The following is a 21,123-nucleotide window of genomic DNA, read 5'->3' as shown; positions in this document are numbered from 1 at the left end:
TCCAGCCCTGACTGCGGCAGGCTGGTTCCCCGAGGACAGCCCCGCTTACTGCTACCCAGTCTTTCTGGGTTACTCCAACCATCTTGGTTTAATGTTTCGGTACTGAAACCAACCTCGTTAAAGGTACTGAAACCAACCAAACTCGTCCTGCAAGTCCCAGCGGGGGCAGCGTGTCCTCTGAAAACCACCTCAAACTGTACCGCATGAATAAGATGATAGGTAGAGACCGTTCCTAATGCTTAGTTGATATTATTCAAACAACTAAACCACACTGCGTTATTGGTCAGGTAGAAAGTAAGAGATGTTTTGTACGAGTACACGAGTATCACCAATTCTCCAGTCAATGCCTTTTTTTTAAAAAAAAAAAAGGGTTGTGCCAGAATAAAACTCATTAGAGATTTGAGAAGTTACTCGTGGTCTTCTCCAACTACAATAATGATGTCTTTCACACTGGAACCTCGTCAGGGATAAGATCAAATCACTTCTTTACACCACAGAGTAAGCACTATGACGCTGCCACTCTGAGCGCAACCTGCCTTAGCTCCTGGGAGCACCAGCACATGGTTCTAGCTACTAAAGCCAATCTTTGTTTCAGCCGCAGCTGCTGTTCGCCGAAACCTCCCATCCTCACGCTTCAGCCGTTCAAGAATTACGTCACAAACTTATTCCCGCTGTGTGGGAAGGGCTCTGGGTTGAATTTTCGTTATTATTAAGGGAAATAAGTTTACGCAAGTTCAGTAGTAAAGTTTAATATCAAACAATTTGCTCATTGTTACCAATTTTGAATTATAAAACAGGCTCCAAAAAAATTTCATAAAATATGTTTAACTGGCTGAACGGAGTTAAGTGTGTTCAGACTGCAAGGGTAAATATCCATAACTTTTTGGTATAAATTATCTACAAAAACTGGTATAAACAATATTCCAATCTTAGTATGGGTTCCATCTAGGATTAGACAAATTTTCATAGTGACATCCACAAAATATTAAAGTTCATTCCCATTAACACATTTTTGCTGCTGAAGCCTGGCTTTACGTAACGCCTCCAGTTGCTTTGCTCTCAGCCACCTCTCTCTTGACAGCGTTGTCTGCCCCGCGCTGAGAGACAGGAACCTGCGGGAGCAGAAACAGCAGTTCAGTAAGAGCTTGTTCACGTGTCGGGGTTGGTTGATAAGCTAATTCAGTACAAAACCAGTTTTCTTTCAGTATCCTATGAACCAGGAAGCACGGGCAGAAAGGGGGGAGGAAATACTTTGCCTAACTGAGAATCTGTGACAAGAGGAACAAAGGAAGAGGCGATTCCCTCTTCTGCTTGCTTAGCCAGCCTCACGCAGCTCACTCAGACTGCGGATGAGGAGCACCGACTCCATTTGTTACCAGCTTGCTGGAAGGTCTTCAGCCAGGACAAAAGGCACTACCCACCTGGCTACAAGCAGGGTTCTGTGCAGGTCGTCGGCTGTTATGCTCTCGGGGTCGTTCTTGCGCATTTCTACAAAGTCTTCCTCTACTGCCTATAAACAACACAGTGCGTAATTAAGTGGCAAGCAAGAATCTTCGCTACGAGATAAGCTTTTAAGGAGCGAAACACCATACTGACCCTTAGGTGACAGGAGAAACATTTCAACTCATTGTTACTGGGAAGTGAGCCTGAGTAAAAGGCTTTTCTTCACCGAAAGGGCGGTCAGGCCCTGGCCCAGGCTGCCCAGGGCAGGGGCTGAGTCCCCATCCCTGGGGGTATTTAAAAGCCGTGTAGATGTGGTGCTTAGGGCCATGGTTTAGTGGTGGCCTTGGCAGTGCTGGGTTACCGGTGGGACCTGATGATCTTAAAGGTCTTTTCCAACCTGAACGATTCTCTGATTCTATGAAAAATAGGCTAGTTCTCATCTTTGAAAAGAATTTGTTTTCAAAATGAGTTTGAGAGAGCAGAGTACACGTAAAGTATACGCTAAAATACCCAAGAGTACAAATCCTCAAAGGCGCAGTCAGCACAAGAAAGTGCTTCTGTTTGGTTTTTAGAAAACCTCAAGGAGAATCACTGACAGGGAGAGCAATGGGAAAGCACAGTAACATTCCACTAAGGTGCTTTCTAGCTGAAGATACAGTTCAAAACATATTAGCGAAGTCTTCCATACCTTGGTCACTTCATCGGATATACTGTAGTCCAGCAGCCTCAATAAACTTAGATAAATTCGGAATTTGTTCAACACAGAGGGGAGCACTGCTGTTAGGAGGCTGTTCATATACTCTTCCATGTTTGGTGGAATTATCTGTGGTTGTAAGTGGACTTGGCAATCTGACTGAAAAATAAAATTACATATCATCTCTTTCCACATCCTATTTTTTTCTATTCCAAAACTACTTTAATCTCTAAAGCAACAGAAGTCACTATTTCCCAGAATTAAGGTAAGACAATTCATTCCTTAAATATTTAACGGTTCCCTTTTTAAAAACCAGCGTGAAGTCCTTACTCAAGCAGGAGTCAGCTTCACTTTGAGGCAAGAGAGCAAACACTCAGTTCATCATAGAGCTGGAATGCAAGAAATCAGGTATTTCTAAGTTTGGGCTACTCAGTTTTTCCAGGGTCAATGCCAGATCCGTTGCTCTTTATTCACGCGCCCATCACCTCAGAAACTACTGTACGAGAATAAGGCTTTGGGAGCAGCCGTGTAGCTGCAGGCTTTACCCGTGACTGGGATCTCCGTTAATAACTGCTGTCGCCGCCGTGCCATCGCTACGCTGTGCGGCCAAGGAGGAGGGAAGGTCGATCTCTTGGTTCTCCTTTCAACAGGTTCTTGGCCTGGCTGCAGCCAGGAGTGAGAGCTAATGCCAGTGTCATACCCGCCCCTGGTCACAAGACAGTTTTCCTGTCTTCACTTTCCTCTGGAATGGCACGCTCTAAATAAGTAGCTACCGACCGTAATTACTCCCCAAATTGAGGAAGACCTTGCCATACCGGTAGGAGCGATCGGCCCTCCGAAGTGATAAGAACATTAATGTTGCATGGGAATTCCATCTGGTGGTAACTGAAGTCATAATCCACCTTCTGCCACGTTATCAGATTACCCAGCGCTGTCACATTATGGACACCTAGAAAAGCAAGAACAAATTCTCTGACAACTGGACCTAAACGAATGTCAGACCTGATTTTTTTTTTTTCCCCAATGTTTTTAACGAGCAGCTGGTAGAAAAATTCATGCAAGCATCCTGTTTCTTCTTGGCTCTGTAGTGTCTTCCACATACAGACAACCATTTCTTAAGACCAAAATGATGAATTCTTGAAGGATTCCAAGCCTAAATTTTATCTGGCCTGGCATGTGTGGTAATAGCTAATGTTTTCATTGGTCCTGCAAAGCCAGGTAACTATTTACAGAGAGAAAAGAAAAAAAAAAAAAAAAAAATCTCTCCTCAAAAGAGGACAAAACACTACCAATTATCTGTCAGAAAATGTAATTTAACAGTTTAAGGGGGGGTAAAAAAAAAAGAAAAAGGTCTCTTGCTGGCTGAAGAACACATTAGCTAGGCTAGCAAGACCAGAACAACTGAAAACCCACTCATCATTTTGCCAAATTGTTACAGAAGTTACTTGCCTGACCTGGAACTAAGTTATTTCAAATCTAGACAGTTAAGATTGACAAATTAACTGGTTAACCTTGGAATTCTCCCTTTGAACTACTGACATGTACCTGACAGTTCCAGTGTCCCTTCAGCAGTGTTACTGCATCAAATGACACATCTACTGTTACGTGTTTGCCTTTAATGGATTAGTATTAATCTACTATGCTGTAAGTAAAGGCAAAGGTAGTAAATAAAGGCAAATTTAATATTATGGTTTACTTCTGGGACATTTTCCCCTTTGAAACCTCTAACCTGTAACTTCCAAGAGTTCCAAAGCAACTACCAGACTTGAAGAGACTTAGTCTTCTCTAGGAGTAAATTTTGTTCCCAACACTGCTACAAGAAATTAAAAATTCTTACTTTTTTACTCTAAATTCAGTAGAGAACAACATCCCACCAACAGAAATGAAATACAATTAACGAGCCTTTTTTATCTGCAACTTTTAATACTTAAAGTACTGCTTTTCATTAAATGTTGAATTTTTGAGACATTAAGGAGAAACATTTTAGAAAACCTATAAACCGGCACAGCAAGATTTTTCTGTAAATGGGAGTTTTTCATGTTTTGACTTTTTTTTGAAACACATAACGCAAAGATTTCTACTAGTTTTACTATTTTCTTTAGTTAATTTTTTTAACTTCACTAAAGCAGAGTAACAAATACCGAAGACTCAAAACCAAGTGAATAATTTCAATGAACAACTGTTAATAGCAGTAATTAACAAAAAAAAAAAAGCTTGTGGTTCTAAACAGGATCAACCTGAAATCTGAACCTCGCTAGTTCTGCCAGCCTAAGTGCTTGAACGGGCCAGAGCACTGACACTCAGCAGGGAGACCCAGCAGGCTTGTAGCATCACACAGTCCAGCAGGTTTCTTAAGACAGTATTTTTATTTTAAAATAAAGTCACTTCCAGTGATTCCCTATTCATCTTTCCTTGACATCACCACAGATATCCGTACTATGCGTTCTCCAGTTACTGAACTTTTAATAGGTACCGCAACTCACTCTTTCATGTAGCTTATAATTAAATTAATTGTCTAAAGCTCTGTAGAAAGCATAGTACACAGCACTACGTCAGCTTACAAGATAGAATCATCGTTCTGTTCCACACAGTAACAGCTATTTTATCATCTCCGGTTTTTAGTTGGGTTTTCAGGAATGGTTTCCATACGTAGAGTAAAAGTATAAAGCATATGGCGGCAGCGTATTCTTCCCTGACTCCTTCATTCATTATCACAGGAAACTGAAAGGCCGTTCTAATGAATCAGAGGTATTTCGGTCTAAAGGCTTATTCAAATCAGTGGCCTTTTCCACCAAGTGCCAAAGACACTGCCCAGAGCTCTCTACAATGCAAACACAGCTATCCTACACAAGGAACCACCTCGTTTCACTATTGGTCATTTGTGGCCTGGGATAGAGATTTTGACTCAATACAAGTATTTCTGAGAAAAATACCAGAAACTTCCAGAAAGTAAAAGAGGGAAAAAAACCCCGGAGACCAAGCTGTCAGTTGTCTGAGAAGGCTGCAGACTAGCAGGAACCTAGTTCAAGCCATGAAAGAGGATATGGAAACCGCAAACAGTTTTGTAAGAGAAAATTATCACTGGGACACAATTGGCAATTCCGTCTTAAAATGTATCAACCCCATCTTAAAATGTATCAACCCCATCTTAAAATGTATCAACCCCATCTTAAAATGTATCAACCCCATCTTAAAATGTATCAACCCTCCAGATGGGATTTTATTTTTTTTAAAAAACAAAACAAACCAAAAAAAGTCTACCTGTTGTGTCAAGCTGTCCTTGCTCAAGCTGAGTCTCATCTACTACAAGGGAAGTGTTGCTGGCAAGCTGCAATACTCCACTGACTAAGCGATTAGCTGCGTAGTCTTTGTGTGGGATAAATCGTGAATGGTTCATGTTTTCAATGGTCATTTGTAGGCGATAGGACTGCAACGAGAAAAGAAATTCATCAGCGTATTTCCTCTCCTCTGGGTTCCCTAGTAAATACTGCTTCCTTTAGCAAGAGCTGTAACTGTGAACCTCCATAGTAAGTAAAACAAAACTTGTTACCACCATATAGAATACACTTTATCCCAAATGTCCAAATGCTAAATGCTTAAAAAAAAAATTTCCCAAAGGAAAATAATGCTGTTAAGAACTCACAGCACCTGTATTGCACATCTAGGATGAGCAAAACAACAACAAATGATTTATTGCAGCACTACAATCATTATGACCCCAAACTGAATTACTATGAATTTTCTGCAGAACAGTATCCACAAACTTGGGGATAAACAGTAACGACACAATGATCAAATGACCTGAATGTATGAACATCAATCCAGAAAGACAAAATAAAGTATGCAGCATCTGTCTGTCAGTTTAATACCTCTGAGGATATTATTTTATTCCATATTCACCCTAGATGGCTAGGTAAATAGAGACTTTACCTGACAGGCAAGCCATATCTCCGTTTTTATCTGCCCTCTACGTGGATAGCAGGAGCCTTCGTCTAAGAAGCCTGCCTTTAACTAAAATATTGTTTATTTGCTTGGAACAATTAGTCCAACATCTACCATCAGAAATAGTAAAGCACTATAACGCCATGATTCTTACTGCTGGAACAAGCTGCTGGATAATGCGGTATATGTGCTCTGTGAAGATGCTGTTTCTTGGACATCCGCTCAAGTTGACTGTGAATTTTCCCAGAGGAAGCACATCTCGTCTTGCGTAACTAAACCAAAAATAACACAGGTTAGGCAAGCATCTGATCAACAGGGTAAACACAGGTATCAATCAGTTTGAGTGTTGTGCAGTATCTCTGACAGCTAGCAGGATTTCAGCACTAATACATACATAAAGAGCAGCCACATTTTTCTTCCTTCTCCAGTGTCCAAGGAGCTAAGTTAGGCTGAAGGCTGCTGTGGAAGGCTTTGCAGCATTGCACGAAAGCAGTACATTTATAGTGCTTGAGATCCTGCAACGTGCCTTCCAGATGCTCTGTTCTCCTTGTGCTCTGTTGTTACTCAGTAAACATACTTCTTCATCCTTCTCCTTTCTCATTGCTCAATCTCAATTTCCCTGCTTATCATGCTTGTTCATTTCCTTTACCTGCCCTCAGCTTTCCTCTCCCTCTTCTTACTGTATATCTTCTCCCCATTCTTGACAAATTTCAACTTTTTTGTGATATCGGCTAAGAGAGAAAACACATTCTAGTCTAAGTGTTAGAGCATTCACAATCCCACTAGAAAAAATGAAGTGTGCACAGAATAATAAAAAAACCCCCGCATACTGATACTGAAGCACTTATATTTACAGGGGGACACGGGTTCAGGGCAGACCGTAAACACAAACCCACCATAAATCTTGTCAGCTCATAATTATGCTGCCATGGCGTTATGGTTGGATCTGTCTTGATACCACCGGTCTCGCTGGGGCTGAGAAATATCCTATGGCTTTTTACACATCAGTTGCAGGTATGAGAAAGGTAAGATGCTGAGTCCAATTACAGCTCTGTAAGCACTTCTGTTAAACAAATATGTGCTGTACTATTCGCTTCATAGCAGAATGGAATTTTGAAAACTATAAAACAAGTGGTTTATTTACTAAGAATATTTTTTTGTTTGTTTGTTTTTTTAGAAAATGGAATCCGTTTTCATTTTGCAGAAAGACTAAAATTAAATTTGAGCCGGAAAACTATACTTAATCTAATCAAAACATATTGTCTGAAGTATCACACCTGAAACTTTAATGAGTCAAAGGATGCTGCTCTTTCATCCAGTGACCGTTTAAACCAACATAAGAGAATGTTAAGCAAATCCACTTTACTCAGCCACGAAGACAGACCACAATGCATGCACATCCAGCTACAGCAACAGCTCTGGTGGTAAATTTCTATCACATGCTAAATGGGGGTCACTTTAACTTACCATTAAACATACATCTATATTTATTAAACAAATTCCCAGAATGTACCTTTCAGTATCTTTTAATACCTAAACAATAATTACTGCAGTTAGTAAATGCCCTCTTTGAGAAGTCAGTTGCATGTCCTATTCAATAAAAGAAGCCAAAGATAAAAAGATGTTATTATACCTCTGGTTAAAAGCATATCTTGGACATTTTGCCCAACTCTCAAAGGAACACTGAAAGGATATACCGCCACAAAACTGGCCTTTTAACAAAACTTAGTTATTTCAGACAATGAAATCTGTTTACTGTGTCTGTTATGACAGGACGACTCTAGCTGGACAAAGTCCTACTGGAATAAGTACTATTTAAGCTATTTCTGCCATTCATTTGCAGAGTAATGAAGAACCCCATAAAAGGAGATTTCTTTTAAAAGATGAATATATAAATTCTCAGTAAACATCTAAATACTTACACTGTAGAGATGAGATGCAATATAAGGTATTCAGCAGCCAAACTGTCTCCCAAGAGGGCGTGGGTGAGGAACCCAAGCAACTCTGCTCTCACTGGTGACAGCTCAGACATGAAATTAGAAACAACTGATAAAAGAGCAGAAGACAAGAAATGTCAGAAAATGTGCCGTTTCTCACCCTCTTCCTCTAGATAAACCTTACTTTCCATTACAGTTCAACAAAGAAAAATGGTTACTCCAAAGCAGTCTAGGAAAAATAAACAAACATTCATTGGTTTTCCAACTGAGTAATTACTGGCTTTGGGTAACTTAAGTCACTCAACATTTCCTTGGAAATGCTTTCTTTTTTTTCATTAGATATTGTGTAATGCATTTTGCAGAAGGCTGTAAAGTTTGGAACCGAATTTCTAAAATCGATAGCCTATCCATACTATATTAAAGGCAGGAAAAAAAACCCCAAACCCTTACACGTAGCACAGCTTAGGACAACCAATACAACGCATGCAAGTAAGAAAATTATGAACATTATTCAGAGCCTTGCATGCAACAATTCAATGACAAAAAAAAAAACCAGTAAAATAGGCCATGAGGAATAGCACAATTGCTAAAAACAGAATTGCCTTATCTTCTTCACAGTATTATGATTCTTTATGTTGTCAGTATGTTTCTTATTTTCACTGTTATACTAAATTGGAAATCTAATTTTCCAGCAATTCACTCCATTTGAAAACAAGTAAAATCTTATAGCTGAACAACTTGTTAAAATCCTTCGGCATGTAAAATGCAAAACAAGTTTCATATAAATCACAATCATTTCATGAAAATAACCACACAAGCATCACATAAACACTTGCATCTTGTCCAGTTCTGGAGTGCTGAATGGTTCCTCCATTTAACAAGATTTAAATTCAAACGCTGCCACTGATGCCTTTGTCTCTGAGCAAAGAAGTATTTGTTCACGTGTACTAGGAAACCACACATTTACACGTACACAGAGAGAGGACAAGTTCAGATACTCACAGGTTTTACTCTCCTCTTCATTAAGGCAGGCAGGCAGTAATGGGTTAATGTGTTGTAATTTCTGTGCCAAAATCACATGGATTCTGGGGACTAATGAGGCTGGAGGACTGCGTACTCTCTGTTCTTCTGCCGTGTCCATACACTCCATAGGATCGAGGGCTGAGCTGTCCCTAGGAGAGGGCACGGCACAACTGGACTTAGAAACATTCCACACAAGTTTCTCTCCATCTGACGAAGAGCAGCTGGAACCAGGCCAAGAACAGAGCACGTCGGAACGAACAACATCCGCTCCCAGCTCCTGGTAACTCCTCCCATATTCAAACTCCCTTCTTTATGATTTTCGTAAACACCATAAATACTGAATCACAATTATATAATGATATAGAAATGCCAAAGCACGCTTGACCAAAAGAATTTGGATTCTATTATTTTTAGAAAATAATCAAATCTTACTTTTCTGAAAAAAAAAAAACCCAAAACAAAAACCAACAAAAACCAACCAAACAAAAAAAACCAAACCCCAAACAAAACACCCCAAACAAAACCACATTTATTATTTACTGCATTTAATAAGATGTAGCTTCAAATAAAATGTTACACACTGTTCTGTCCAGCACGTCCTGAACGAAGTCTAAACAGTAACTTTTAAGAAAATAAGGCAATGATTTATTACATTTGTGTGTGTATGCACATGTGGGATTTTCATACTCCTCCAGGTTCTGGAGCCTGACAAGATCTTCTAGACAGTCACATAACAGCTATAACACTGGCTGAGTAAAAAAAAAAAAAAAGAGTAAATAAATTCTGATGTACCTCAGCTCAAACTTGAAGGTATTACCTCTTAATTTAAGAGCTCAGATACACAAGCTCTACTCTCCCTGATCATGCCTTACAAAATTCCTTCCAGGTGGTTTTCATTTTTTATATAGAAACTAAAATCCCTAAAGTGATTGTATCAGATAAAAGCTTTTAAAAAGCTTTTTAAAAGCTTTTAAAAGCTGAAAGGCTTTATAACTTCAAAGCCTCTTCAGCAGTCCACCAACAGACTATCCACTCTTTCCATTACAAGAAATTTCTTTTGTTTGCATTCAAAACGTTGCTAAATGCCACCATTTTGTCTATTTGTGATAGAATGACATGCAGGAAAAAACCCCAACCTACGACAGACCAACTGAGCTGTCAGTCTGGGATTAGCTGTCAGACAGATGATAACCAAAAGCAGCTGACCAGGCTGAGTTAACTTTTAAGAAGCTGCCACTATAGAGGATTCACACTGCACTCTCCATATTGTACTTATCAGAAAGATAAACAAAATCACCAACAGAAATAATCTGAAGTGCAATGGTTCAAGACATCAGTAGTATATATGTTAGACTGCTCAACAGTTTTATTTTAAAAATTGACTTCTTGCATCCTTCTTGATTAGTTTGTAGTTTGTCAGGCAAGTAATTGCAGAACAGCAGGTGAAATGGGAAGTTTCTATCGGGGTATAATGCGATGCTATGCCTTAATGCAAAAAAGCAACCCAATTTTTACTCATTTTGGTCACTTTCACTCTCCATGCAGACATGCAAACTCTTCTTTCTTATACTCTTCAGAACTGTTTATGGCAACAACTTCCATGGACTCCGAAATTACCTCAAAAGGGCATTTTATAATTTTGAAGCTTATTTGAAAGCTTTGTTCACCATTCACTCATTCATTGAAAGTTTAATAGGCATGAAAGAGCACAAAACATTCAGCTATAGAAGCACTTTCTGCTTCATAGACTGTACAACAACCTAAAAAAAGACGCATCGTCTGTCCAAGGGTATGGACGTACCAGAGTACAATGGATGTCAGTTTACAGGACAGTGGATCTAACGCTTTACACATCAAGCCTTTTATAAGCAACAAAATTCACCTCCTAAGCATAATCGTTATGTATTTACACATTTCCCTGTCTGTATCAAGGGGACAGCCAAAATATTTTCCTCAATGAAATAAAAGTTTCCTTCATTTCAGGATCACGCATCAGGGGAGCCTTACCTCTCTTCATTGTTTACTATGCTCAGTACCGGATCCACAGACAAAATACCGTATACCTCCAGAACATCATTGACTTTGAAGCTATCCCAGCTCTCATAGACCTGCCACAAAGAGAAAAATAATAAAATACAGAGGCAGATGGGCCAGATGCAGGACTGCACACAAACACAGACAAAAAGGAAAGATCTCAGGAGACTCAATTGTAGGCTGAGAACAGCCTGTGTGAAGAGGTCTCACCTAGTCCTCAGCGTCAGCAAGCTTGCATTGGAAAAATGAGTTTCTGTGATTGCATGCTTTTTCCTATTGGCATTCTTTTGCTACACAAATGTAAACGATTGTATTCTAATCTGATTTATCAAGATTTGCTGAATAAGAGGGCATTCAACACAGTAACAGGATAGAAATTCTGTGTTGGAAGTTTCATCGTCAATATAGCATACTAGTCAATCAAAGACTATTTCAAATACAATACAAAAATGCATAGTGTAGCGTTTTACTTGTTCCATCACAACTTTTTTTTCCTTAAGAGGACAAATCCCAAAAGCAAAATACCAGGAGTCAGTATCAGCTACACCCTTGAGCATCTAGTAACGGACCTTTTCATTTTGCTAAGTGTAGTGAGAATGCACAAGCTCTAATAAATGCTTGGAGGAACTGAAGGAGTTCAGCAATTCACATACAGGGGTAAAGAAAAGAAACAATGTAATAATGAAGAGAAACAATAATTATCTGTAGAAACAAAACTGTGGACTTGAAAGACAATTTCTGTGCCTATAAACTAATGCAAGACTTAGAGTCTAACTTCAGATTCTCTCTGCCTCACTGAGGCCACAGCCACGCTCATCATCTCTCCACTTTCGTTACCTTGACAAGACATGCTGGTCCCTTCTCTCCTGGCAACGGAAAATTTAAGTCAAGTGGAGGGGAGCAGTTGGGAGAAATGAGATGATGACCTGCAGAAGCCTCCGTTTCTAATCTCTTTGGCTCCACACATCCATGGATATCGCCTCCGCTGCCTGAAACATAAAGGATTCATAGGCTCTTTAAACAGAAATGCAAAGGTGAACAACTTTCTTCAGTGAGCAACACAGAATTAAACTAATTTAACAGACATCTGAGACAAAAGTATTTAAAAAAGCAATATATTTGACAGAAGATACTCGTACTCAGAATAGAAAAGTCTCACAAATGCATATTTTATATCATCAAGATAAGCATAAGTGTGAGTATTGGTAAAGATTTGTGTGTCTTAGAAACCCAAACATGGCCAACAATTTGCTTTTCAAAATGTAATGCTTAAACTGTGTGAATGAATTTTTTCTAAATTTGGTAGGACTGCAAAGGTAATATTTTTCTGCACCTCATGGCCAAAAAGCTAGATAGTTCTTACAGGTAAGAGTATGCATCAACATATCAGTTTACATTAAAAATCTCTGTAGATTTTGAGCAACAATAAAGCTATAAAAATCCATTCTGCAATTGATCAGCCTGAATATGAAGACAAGCCAGTCTAAACTATCTAATAAAACATCTGCAAACTGGTGAGAATACAAAAAAACCCCCCCTGAATTCAGCTAATGAACCTGATAGGCATGTAACACTGAACAGAAGAAAGCAATAACTTCTACATTTTTTTTCTTTAACAGGACTGACAATTTTAAACTAACTACTTTCTCTTGTTCAAAAGAAAACATGCCAAAATCTCCAAAAAACACCCATGCCAGTTTAAGCGGCATCTCCACAGAAGAGCATCGAGACAAATAGTTCACAAACTGACTGCAACATAAGTAAGAATTGCACACTCTCTGAACACTGCTACTGTTTGAAATACCATCCTCTTAAAAGGTTTAATAGCCTTCTTCAGGATGCTTCAAGCGTCTGGCATTAATCTGGTTCCTTTATGAAGTTGGATTAATAAGCCCCATGTTAGGAAAAAAGGTAAAGGCTGGAAGATATTTTTTGGATATGTATTACTCTTTGTAGCAAAGCAGCACCTAAGTGAGATGCGGTTTGGCTTCAATTTGCACAATAACATCCACACACAGAGTGAGAGAGGGACAAGATTACATGATTTTCCCCAGATTACCGTGAAATCTGCAATAGAGTGGGAAATTAAACAAGAACTCCTAAATTTCAGCCTGCTGCTATAAATTGTGTGTGTGCTGTTACATACCAAAGGCAATATAGAAGTGTTGCTGTACGAAGTAGTATTTTAGGAATTAACTGTAGAAAGTAGTACCAACAAGTCATACACATACAACATGCAACACCGTAGACTCTCCCACACTGATGACTTCAACAAAGCCGCCAAATTAGTTATGAAGGCTGCGTTAACACTACTGAGTCAAAAAATTGCAAATATTTCAATTTTTGAGAATGAAGTTTCTGCAAATTCTGGAAAGATATCACAATAACTCTTCATCAATAATGACTCTTACCTATATGTTGCTCTTTCTGTTTAGATGGATGTAGATCCATATCCTCATCTTCCTCATAGCTCCTCTTGTGGCGACTTGGTGTGTAGGATGTCGAAGGACTAACTCGAGCTTGGCTTGCACTAATATATGCGTAAAATTGAGGATTAAGGACAACTGCAGGCTCAGGTGAGAAAATTCAGGCAAAGTGCGTTTTTTTAAAACAAAATCCTATTATCCTATTTTAAGCAAGACATTAAAATAATGGTTCAAATTCTTATCTAGACATCATCTCTCTAGATACATAAATAACCTGCTTAAGAAGTATACAGCAGTCATTGGCTTTTTTGAAAACAGAAACTAAAAATCACTGAGTGCTATTCCACCACCAATCTTTAAAAAAGGGTGTTTTTTTTTATGCCCAGAGAACATGCTTGTGGTCAGGTACAATTCAAAATCTCAAGAATTTTTTCTCTCCCACATCTCAACCCTAAACAACAGACATTATAATAATATTTAAAGACTTGCTGTCTGATACAATTATTATTATTACTTTAAAAAGAAACACACAGAAAATGTTTATGTACTTGTAAGATACTAGCAATACCACACTTGAATTTTGAAAGAGCTAATACACTTTTCCTCTTCTTAGCATGACGGGCAAATATTGAAATCATGTTCAGTATTTTCATAATAGTCTGGCTCACTTTAAGTTTCCATTGGTGTAGTATTTTGCTGTAAGCTTCACTGAAAGACTAAGTTATCAATCATTTTATTACAAAAATTGCGTTAGCTTTATTTTAAAATTGCATTGTCATTCTGTGCCAATGACAAGTAGTAGTTTTCTCAAATTCTGAACTCAAAGTATGTAATATCAAATCATATTAGATTTACCATCAAATTCGTATCTTTTTACAAAATGCAACATATCTTAAGTTTTCCAGACCTCTCTCCCACTCCCTTGGAGGAGAAGAGAACATAAAACTCCTAAAAGGTGTTAAAAGAAGCATGCTGTATCCATTCCACTCGGACAATTCAACTTCCATTTACTAGAAGAAACTAAAGACGATTTGTTTCTCCCCAAGACCTTTCCTGTACTCACCAAGAAAATGACATACTGTGATCAAACTATTATAAACACAATACTTCAATCTTCCAGGAACTATTGTCTTAACATGCTCAAGCTACAGGTGTTTTTACAGGTTCTTGTAGGAGACTCTCACTACGTAGCAGTGGCCTAATTTAATCAGAAAATGGCAATAGAAAGCTCATGGCTCAATTGAGTTTCTCATTTTCTAGATGTGTGCAAATAGAAATTAACAGAAATTTTCAAGACCCTCCCAAGCAGACATGAAAAGCTAGCCTAAATCCCTAATAAATCAAAAAGCAATGCTCCTAAATTCATTTGCATCCTCTTTGTGCATATAGCACACCACCATTTTTTCCTTTTTACTTTTTCTGCACCTACCACCCCTCCCCGCCTATCCCAATTCACTCAAAAAAACACTTGAAATAAACTCATCTCCTTAAATCTAATGAATTAGTTGGCGATCGCTGTTTGTATAACAGAGCACTAGCTCAGTCAAAAAAGATATTTCTTTCACCCATGCTGATTCGCCAGGCACTGGAACGCAGTAGAAAGTCTGTCTCTCCGATGTGACTGTTTGTGAGGAGTTCAAATCAATTTCCTGCTGAGGCTAGAATACCAAGAGAAATTTTGTTAAAAAACTGATTAGAGTTTGTTTTCTTTTTTTTCAACTGATCCCACAGATTCAGTTACTTAGCCAGAAGTTACAACAAACATGCAAGACTACACACTCATGAAACAGTGAATCCAAACAGTCTGTATCTCCAATGCTTTGATTCTAATAGCACTGTGCTACCAAAAGGGAATTGTTTTCTATAGCGGGAAGCTTCAAGATCAAGAGCCCTCCCCCCGTCAAGCAAACAAATTTTAAATACAACAGAAATGGCTTGAAGCCTGCTGAACTTAGAATGCCCATGAGCAGTTAAGAATACTCTGCTTTCCAAACCTGAGATTAATCTTGCATTTTAAGAGCAGTATCTCCAGGAATCCACTGGTGAGTACCAAATAAGCTATATTGCACTTATAAACTGGATCTTTCTGTCTAATATGTCATCTGAAAATTTGTATAACTCGTATAACTTACCCCACATTCTGCCACATCTCTGTATTTACCAAAATGCAAAACCTGTCAAGAAGGAAAAGGCAATACAACCGTTATGTTTCTGACAGCATCCTGAATATAAATTTCTTATACAAAAATCATTGCGGTCTAAAGTTCTTCAAAGACATACTTTAATTATCTTAGTAATTTCTATTCCTCAACAGAAATGTAAGAAGTGATGTATTAGTGATGCTATTTGAGCCATAAAACCAGAGTTCTATTAGATAGTGCCCAGACTTCATAGGTTTAATGCAGAAACTAGAGGAAATATGAAGACTAGAACGGAGAAAGTGCTAAACGTTTACTAAAATGATAAATCAGTATTTCACTTACACGTGCATTTGTGTTTGGGTCGACTGTTTCATATACTCCCATGTAAAACTCAGGATCAAACATATCTTGAACCATGCAGCGAAATTTCACTAAACTGTTGGGCTTCAGGTAATGTACAGGAACATCATTCAATGATGGAACCTATAAAAAAGAGCTTATTCTAAACAACCGGTATATAAATATGAAGAAAAGCCCCGAAGTAAGCCAAAATCTGCACAAAATCTGTCACCAAATGACTCTCTGATCAGCCGGTATATCCTGCTCTTCACTTACTTGCCTCAAAGCCTGTATTGTTGTTGTTGATACGATCAATTGCCTCTGACAATTCAGTGCCTCAGCAGGTAAAATACTGAGTATTTTCTGAGTACTTTTCCCCCACGTCTACTGCCCTAGTCCAAGCAGTAACAAAGCGTGTATATCTCAACACTGGAAGTTTCTGCAATAGCTGTTATGGATAATAGTTACGATTATCAGACACTTAACAGTTCCCAAATTCTTCCAGTTTCCAATTTCTCAATCCCAATACTGGACTATAAAGAAATGCATTTCGGTCACTGAAACCATATAGAAACTCTACAACAACATTTACATGTTGTAATTCCCATCTTACACTGGGAATTATTGCAGCTGCAATATTAAATAGAATTTATTTCTTATTTTATTCCCATTTAACAGCACTTTTACCATGTATTATGCACCAGTGGTACCATAGCAATCGCACACACGATTTCTTACAACAAAAGGCTGTGGAAAAGCTCTATCTTAATTTCCAAGTCCACATTGGGGAGGTCTTTTTCAGATGTTTACATGACAATAGAAAAACAGAAGGAAAAAAAATCAATGCCCAGGCACCTGGTATAACTTGAAATAATAAGACCTGCAATAAGAATAGAGAGTTCTGATTTTGAAGATAAACTCTTTGTTGAAAAAAACCCCACATCCAACATTAAAATCCAACAAAAACCAGAACTGGCCCTATAGGCAATGGCATTTTAACAAACATATATTCCCTTATGTTTATGTTGGGTAAGAAAATGCGCTTTCAATTCCTTCTAATGCTGTAAACTTAACACAATTTTGCCATCTACACTTCCATTTAAACTGTCATTGAAATATTAATTACAGAATACTCTCACTGACAGCAGAAGGAAAAAAAACCCACCCATCATATTCACTTGGTTTTTTAGCCATAAGTAAAACAGATTTGATATGACAGTTTCTAATGCACTTAGCAGTGTTCCACCATGCTGTTTTCACCAGTCTTTTAGAAAAATATCAGCTTTTGAACTCAAGTGTGCATGCTTTATTTTTAAACCTAAAGCGTCGCTTCCTTGCTGAACTGTGAAAACCAGGCCTGATCCAGCCCAATAAGGCACAATTTTAGCAGAAAATATTTTTTCCTAAAATCTGAACGCCCAAGCAGCTATTTCTTCAACCTACACAAAGTTTGCAGCGTCACAATAAAAGATCACGAGAGAAAGGGTTTATAAACAGCAGTTCAGAAACTTGTGGTGTACAAACACTCAATGCAGGCTCACAGTAGGCAGGGCAGGCATTAACACTTTCAAAAATGACAGTATCTGTCAGCTCCTGCCATCTACTGGATTGTACTACAAACAGGCAGCATTCGGCAGTTATGGCCCAGGGCGAAACAGCACACTGAAGTCAAGTGGATTGGCTTCTCCGGTTTCGGTCAGGATTTTACATCTTTGCTTTACACAAAGATTAAAGCAACTGAGATGTAAGTAATGTATCGCGAAGTCTAGGCCTAAAATTCAGAAGCGTAGTTATCACGAAAAGGAAGAACTTCTCAAAAACATGTAAGAGGTAAAAATAATGAAACTTAAGAATAGCATAACTCTAAAAGAATAAAACAATCTTACCCAGTTAGTAGCATTATTTTCTTTTAATTTCTCCTTGAAGTATTCAGTTACCTTCTTTTCCCAATCAGAGTTTGGAACATTTTGGGCTACAAACAAAACACGTGCGTATTAGCATCACGTAACAGACTTCTATTCAGCATTCTCCTAACGTAGTGAACAATTTAAGCATTTATTTCTACTCTGGGCAAATGACTGCATTTTAGACTACTTTATGCCTCTTATAATTGCACTGACTTCCCGTCTTATACCCTTTCAGGCAAACCAAAATGAACACAGAGACTTGTGGAAGCGAGGAAAAGCTCTGAAACCCAGCTAGAGAGGGGAGGAGGGGAGGCACCGCTTTCTGCTTTATGTTCACCACCGAAATTTTTATTTCAAGACGCCTTCAGTTAAGATCAAGCCTAGCTCTACAACAGCTTCAGCTGATGGCACTGGTAATGTTACCACTGAGCCATATAGCCAGCACATATTGCTCCTAAAACCCTAAATATGCTTTGGTTTCTCTTTTTTGCCCCCAGGCCGGCCTGCCAGGCCGAGGCAGGCCTTGCTGCCCGGGCGTGAGGCACCAGGACGGGACCCCCGGCCGCCGGCGACGGCCGCGCACCCCGGAGGCCTGGGGAAGGCGGCTCCCGCCGGGGAAGGAGGAAGCGGCCGCCCGCCCTCGCTGCCGTCCCCAGTCCAGCCGGGCGCTTCTCCATCCCCGCTTCCCTCGGCCTCGCCCGCCCCGGCCGGGCCGCCGCTCTCCCGCCGCCCCGCTTCCCCGTGAGGGAAAGCCCCCTCCGGCCGCCCTGACGGCGGGCGGGTGGCCGCTGCGAGGAGCCCGGCCCCGCCCGGCCCGCGCTCACCGAAGATGCCCTGCACGATACTGAAGGGGTTGTTGAGCCAGTCGGCCACGCACGGCATGGCGGGGGCGAGCCTCGCCGCGGGGGACGAGGGCAGGCAGGGGGCTGCCGGCGCCCTGCAGCCGCCAACTCCCGCTCGCAAGCCTCGCACGGGGGCTCCCCGCTTCCGCCCTCCTCCTCCTCCTCCTCCTCTTCCTGCGGCAATGGCGGCGCCACCAGGGCCGGGCCCGCCTTCTCCTCCTCAGCCGTACGCCGACAGGCCGTCAGGGCGCGCTGCCGCCGCCGCCATCTTTGAAGCGGGCAGAGAGGTGAGGGCGGAAAGGGCCGGGCCGCCGCGGGGGAAGGGACGTGGCCGGGGTGCAGCCATGGCGGCGGCGAAGCCCGGGGCTACCGGTGGCACTAACTTGCTCTTCTCTTCCTCCGCTACCGAGTTCAGCTTCACCGTGCCCTTCATCCCGGTCAGCCAGGCTCCGGCTGTACCGCCGGGCCCCGCTCTCCTGGCAGCCGGTACGGGGGGCGGCCGGGGGGTGCTGAGGGGCCGCTGTGAGGGAGGCGGGAGGGCGCGGAGGGGTGGCGGGGGAGCCCGGCGGGGCAGAGCCGGCGGAGCCGGGGCCTGCCAAGGGGCGATGCGGGCCTGGGCCCGCTGCGGGTCGGTTGGGCCCTCGCCGCTCTCCCCGGGGCTCTCTGGTCCGGTGGTCACCGCCAGCTGTCGGCGGTTAACGCTTCGGGAAAGCCAGGCTGCTTGGGGTGCGTACCCATGTTCCGCTTTCTCGTGTGCTCAATGCTTGGTGTTTAGTTCTGTGTCTAGGGAGAGGGGATGGTTATCATGTTTTCGGTTCATTGATTAGCGTATTTGTTTCGGCAATCAGAAGTTGTCAGTACTTCCACTCAGGGGTGTGCTTCGTGTTTTCACTTTTTATAAGCTCCTCTTCCACGTTATCTTCTATTTTCCCTGTGTGAAAATGGCATGTTAAGCAGGCACCTTCACTTTCCTTGTTAATTCACCCGTGGTTTTCATACCCTTTCCTTCTAAGGCCTTAATGGTGTCCCAAACACGTGCACGTGCAACTGAAAATCTGATGCTCAAACAGTTTCAGATAAAGGAATGGATTTTTCAGGAAATCCGTTCGGTCTGAGATTAAAGCCCTAAACAGTAGGAATGCATCTGGACATCAGATATTTTAAATTTTACTGCATTGGTGCATGTTGAGTCCAAAATCCAAGACTTGATTTCAATGCTGCTGTATCTTAGCTAAAATAAGTAGTAATATAGCTGGAAATCAGTGGAATATGTCTCTGTAGATTTAATAAAACGTTTGCCAAATAAGTCTTTGAAATATTTTTTTAGATTGACTACATTTTTTTGGGTGGGACGGATAAAAGCATTAGAATATTATTCCTACTTACCTGAGGTACCTAGGTAGGTGATATATTTATTACTTCCATTGTGCAATCCTTACAGTTTTTATTTCTTGCAAGTATACGTTATTTTTCGTTATTTTAAAAAAGTAATTTTTAAGTGCTAGTCTGGCCAGTAGCTTTGCACAGGTGACTGGCAATTTCCTGAAGACTTTGAAGCTAGCCGGGGAGAAAATCTGATGGGATTTCATTAATGTGATGAATCATATACTCTCCATGTCACTTAAAATTTGATCGGATGAAGATTCATAGTTTTGCAGCTGGAGTGAATGTCAGTGCCAGAGGTTGTGCCACATTCCGTGTCTGTCCAAGTAAGGGCCCACGGCCCAGTTAAATGTTTTATTTCTGCGGTCCATTGCACTCACTGTTTGCCCACCCAGGTGTCATAGGGATCTGGCTGTGTAGAGCAGTTTGCATCTTGAATCGCAGTTTGAAGCAGGAAAGAACAAGCTCTTGAGTTGGAATTTTAAGTTGTGTAAACTGTAATAAGAATTGATCTCAGGATTTTTTTGACATCCATCTGACAGCCAAGGTTTGGAAGCTGTGTGCAGTCATAAATTTGTTGTATCTCCAAGAGTGAGTAATAAGCGTTTTGTGCTTTGCAGTTTGATGACAGAAGATATATTCTCTGGCTCGGGTGTGGGTGAAGTAACCAATATACTTACTGTAGATAGAAAGGAGTGTTCCCAATGAGGAAGTGGACTAATGTCACTTGTGCTTGTCAGGTGCCACTCTGTGAGTGACAAAGTACCCCCTTATACAGGGAGGGATATACAGGAGGTTGTCACACAGTTACTGTTGAAGAAAGACTGTTTTGTATATGGGAAGAATACTGCCCTTGTGTGTCAAAGCTGTACACTCATAGGAAATTTTTAAATCTGTATGAAGTGCTTCTTTTTCTGCCAGTCTGGGCTTATGTTCCAACGTAGTTTGGCAAAATTAGAAAAAGGCAAAGTAGAAAGTAATGTATTGTGTTGGAAAATTCTCTGTGTGTGTG

At 40.5% G+C, this 21,123-nt stretch overlaps 2 protein-coding genes across 2 annotated transcripts in view; one reads left to right on the top strand and one right to left on the bottom strand.

The window, feature by feature from the left end:
• Positions 1-733: 733 nt before the first annotated feature.
• On the bottom strand, positions 734-18,832 carry MCMBP (minichromosome maintenance complex binding protein). The gene is made up of 16 exons (XM_082309664.1): positions 18,711-18,832; positions 17,866-17,951; positions 15,983-16,123; positions 15,632-15,673; positions 15,056-15,157; positions 13,485-13,614; positions 11,911-12,062; positions 11,047-11,147; positions 9,019-9,188; positions 8,002-8,125; positions 6,234-6,351; positions 5,399-5,564; positions 2,953-3,086; positions 2,132-2,296; positions 1,422-1,510; positions 734-1,112 (listed from the first exon to the last, which is right to left on the bottom strand). The coding sequence occupies exons 1-16, from the start codon at positions 18,766-18,768 to the stop codon at positions 986-988; spliced, it is 1,905 nt and encodes a 634-aa protein (XP_082165790.1). The 5' UTR covers positions 18,769-18,832; the 3' UTR covers positions 734-985.
• The window catches only part of SEC23IP (SEC23 interacting protein), a gene marked incomplete at its 5' end in the record, with an annotated part of 27,759 nt that continues 25,402 nt past the window's right edge, over positions 18,767-21,123 (top strand). Inside the window, one exon of the mRNA XM_082309663.1 lies at positions 18,767-19,214. Within this exon, the coding sequence (XP_082165789.1) occupies positions 18,767-19,214 (448 nt within the window). The remainder of the gene's footprint in view (positions 19,215-21,123) is intronic.

Source organism: Platalea leucorodia (assembly GCF_965183815.1).
Source record: "Platalea leucorodia genome assembly, chromosome: 4".
Taxonomy (NCBI): domain Eukaryota; kingdom Metazoa; phylum Chordata; class Aves; order Pelecaniformes; family Threskiornithidae; genus Platalea; species Platalea leucorodia.
This window is presented reverse-complemented; position numbering and strand designations above follow the sequence as displayed.

Bases quoted from the DNA above. Each gene is read 5' to 3' on its own strand.
- MCMBP (XM_082309664.1), bottom strand. From the start codon at position 18,768: ATGCCGTGCGTGGCCGACTGGCTCAACAACCCCTTCAGTATCGTGCAG. The intron at 13,615-15,055 runs ATATCTTTTTTG...CCTCAATTTTAC, and splicing joins AATCAGCATGGGTGAAAGAA to GCATATATTAGTGCAAGCCA. The intron at 1,511-2,131 runs GTATGGAAGACT...TGTTGTTTATAG, and splicing joins TATCCGATGAAGTGACCAAG to GCAGTAGAGGAAGACTTTGT.